Here is a 1,998-nt window from a genome sequence, read left to right on the forward strand (position 1 = left end):
GGTCTGCTGAGACGGGATTGCGCTGGTGGGAGTGGCAGTGGGATGTACGGCAGGGTAGCGCAGGTGAGAAGGCTGTGAGTGAGTGGAGTTCGGGTTCGGCCGCTCCATACCCATCTCTTCGAACCCCGCGATCCACACTCCAAACCCCACATTTCCAACCCCGGCACCCACACCACCCGTCCCGAAACCCCGCCCGTGCCGCCAGGTGTACCTGATCTGTGAGCTGGTGACGGGGGGCGAGCTGCTTGAGGCAGTCATACGGCGCGGCTACTACAGCGAGGCCGAGGCGCGGCTGTGCTTCCAGCAGCTGCTGAGGGGCATCGACTACCTCCACAGCAGGTGCGCCCCAAGCGCACGCATGTGCGGGTTTGGCGCACGGGCTGAGCGGGTGCGTTCCCGATCTCCTAATCAGTGCTGAGCAAAGTTGAGGTTTGGTCGATGTTGGGGAAAGCTTGGACTAGGGATGTGGTGAAATCAAACTGTTTGTGCAAAGCATCGCCAACAAGCATGGGGGGAGCCATGGCCCTGCAGTTGTTGGCAAGGATTAGGATTAGGATTAGGATTGTTACAAGGTCCCGTGGTCGCCGGCTCCTGGAGCCATCCAGGCTCATGGGACATGGCTTGGTAGCATCAGCATTGTGTGACAGGGATTCAAGGGGCCACTGTTCGCCGTTCAAAGCAGGCGTGCACAAAGGCCCCGAGTGTATGCTGGTCCGCACTGCGCACAAGGGCGCGCATGCGGGCATGTGCAAGCAAGAGAGAGGCCATCCCAGCATTATCGCGTTGCCCCGCATAGAGGCGAAGACCTGCATGCACCCTGCATCCCTGTCCGTACGATCTCAATTCAACTCACCAACTCTTGCCCACTGCCCCTGGCGCACTACCCCTGGCTCACCACCCACGCCCTCACCACCCCATGCGCCACCACCTTTGTACGTGCTGCCCCAAGCTGCTGCCCCATGACTGCCATTTGCTTCACCAGCCCCGCCCCTCCGCCTCGCATCACCACCCCCAACTCCCAGGAATGTGGTGCACCGCGATCTGAAGCTGGAGAACCTACTGCTGGCTGCACCTGATGACATCACCAAGGTGTGGGGCATTGGGACGAGGGGGGACGGGTTGGTGGGGTGCATGGGCGTGTCAAGTGCTGGTGCAGTAAGTACAGGTGCAGGAATGATTGGCTGCGGCAGCAGCATGCCGTTTCGCAAGATGAAGCCCCATCCCCAGCAAAGACGTCAACATACAACCGTTCCGCTTCAATCCCACAAGCCTGGATGGCTCCACAAGCCTGCGAATACGGGATGTTGCAACAATCTAAAACCTAATCTTGCTCTCCGGCAGTGCCTCGTGCGCCGTGCAACTTCGTTCTTTCCGTCATGCATGTGACTGCAGGTCAAGATCGCAGACTTTGGGCTGGCCAAGCGGTCCGCGGCGGGCGCGATGTCCACCGTCTGTGGCACGCCGCAGTATGTGGCCCCGGAGGTCATCCAAGGCACTCCTGGTCTGATGTACGGCCCGCAGGTGGGTCAACGTGCTCCATAGTTCCAGGGGCCGCCCCGGGCAGCAAGTTGCCCCGGCCACAGCCCACAAGGGCGCACGGTAGCCACCTGAATCTCAGTGACACAACGCTGGTGCTTTACTGTACAATCCCATGAGCCTGGATGGCTCCAGGAGCGGCCGACCGCGGGACGCTGTAACATTCCTAATCCTAATCCACAAGGGGGGGGGGGGGTTGTGACGCGCTCCGTTGCGCGCCATGCAGGGCTGAGCTTGCTGCTGCGCGCAGCAGTCGCTGTTGTAGGGCCGACATGGCTGATCTGCAGCCACGCTCGACCGGCTTGCTGTCTGTGCCATGCGGTTTATCACGCGCCGTTGAATAACCGTCGCCAATTGCCGCCGACCGCCCCAGGTCGACATGTGGAGCGCGGGGGTGGTGCTGTACATTCTGCTGGCCGGCTACCCGCCCTTCTACTCGGAGTCCGAGCCGGCGCTATTCGA

General features: G+C 61.4%; 1 protein-coding gene across 1 annotated transcript; it reads left to right on the forward strand.

The window, feature by feature from the left end:
* Positions 1 to 42: 42 nt before the first annotated feature.
* Positions 43 to 1,768, forward strand: MNEG_16696 (calcium/calmodulin-dependent protein kinase I; the record flags this gene model as incomplete). The annotated part of the gene is made up of 5 exons (XM_014034834.1): positions 43 to 63; positions 206 to 339; positions 1,023 to 1,089; positions 1,393 to 1,521; positions 1,763 to 1,768. 5 exons carry the CDS (start codon positions 43 to 45, stop codon positions 1,766 to 1,768), a joined length of 357 nt encoding a protein of 118 aa, XP_013890288.1.
* Between the last annotated feature and the right edge of the window lie 230 nt (positions 1,769 to 1,998).

The sequence above is a fragment of the Monoraphidium neglectum genome, assembly GCF_000611645.1.
Source record: "Monoraphidium neglectum strain SAG 48.87 unplaced genomic scaffold scaffold06678, whole genome shotgun sequence".
NCBI classification, from domain to species: domain Eukaryota; kingdom Viridiplantae; phylum Chlorophyta; class Chlorophyceae; order Sphaeropleales; family Selenastraceae; genus Monoraphidium; species Monoraphidium neglectum.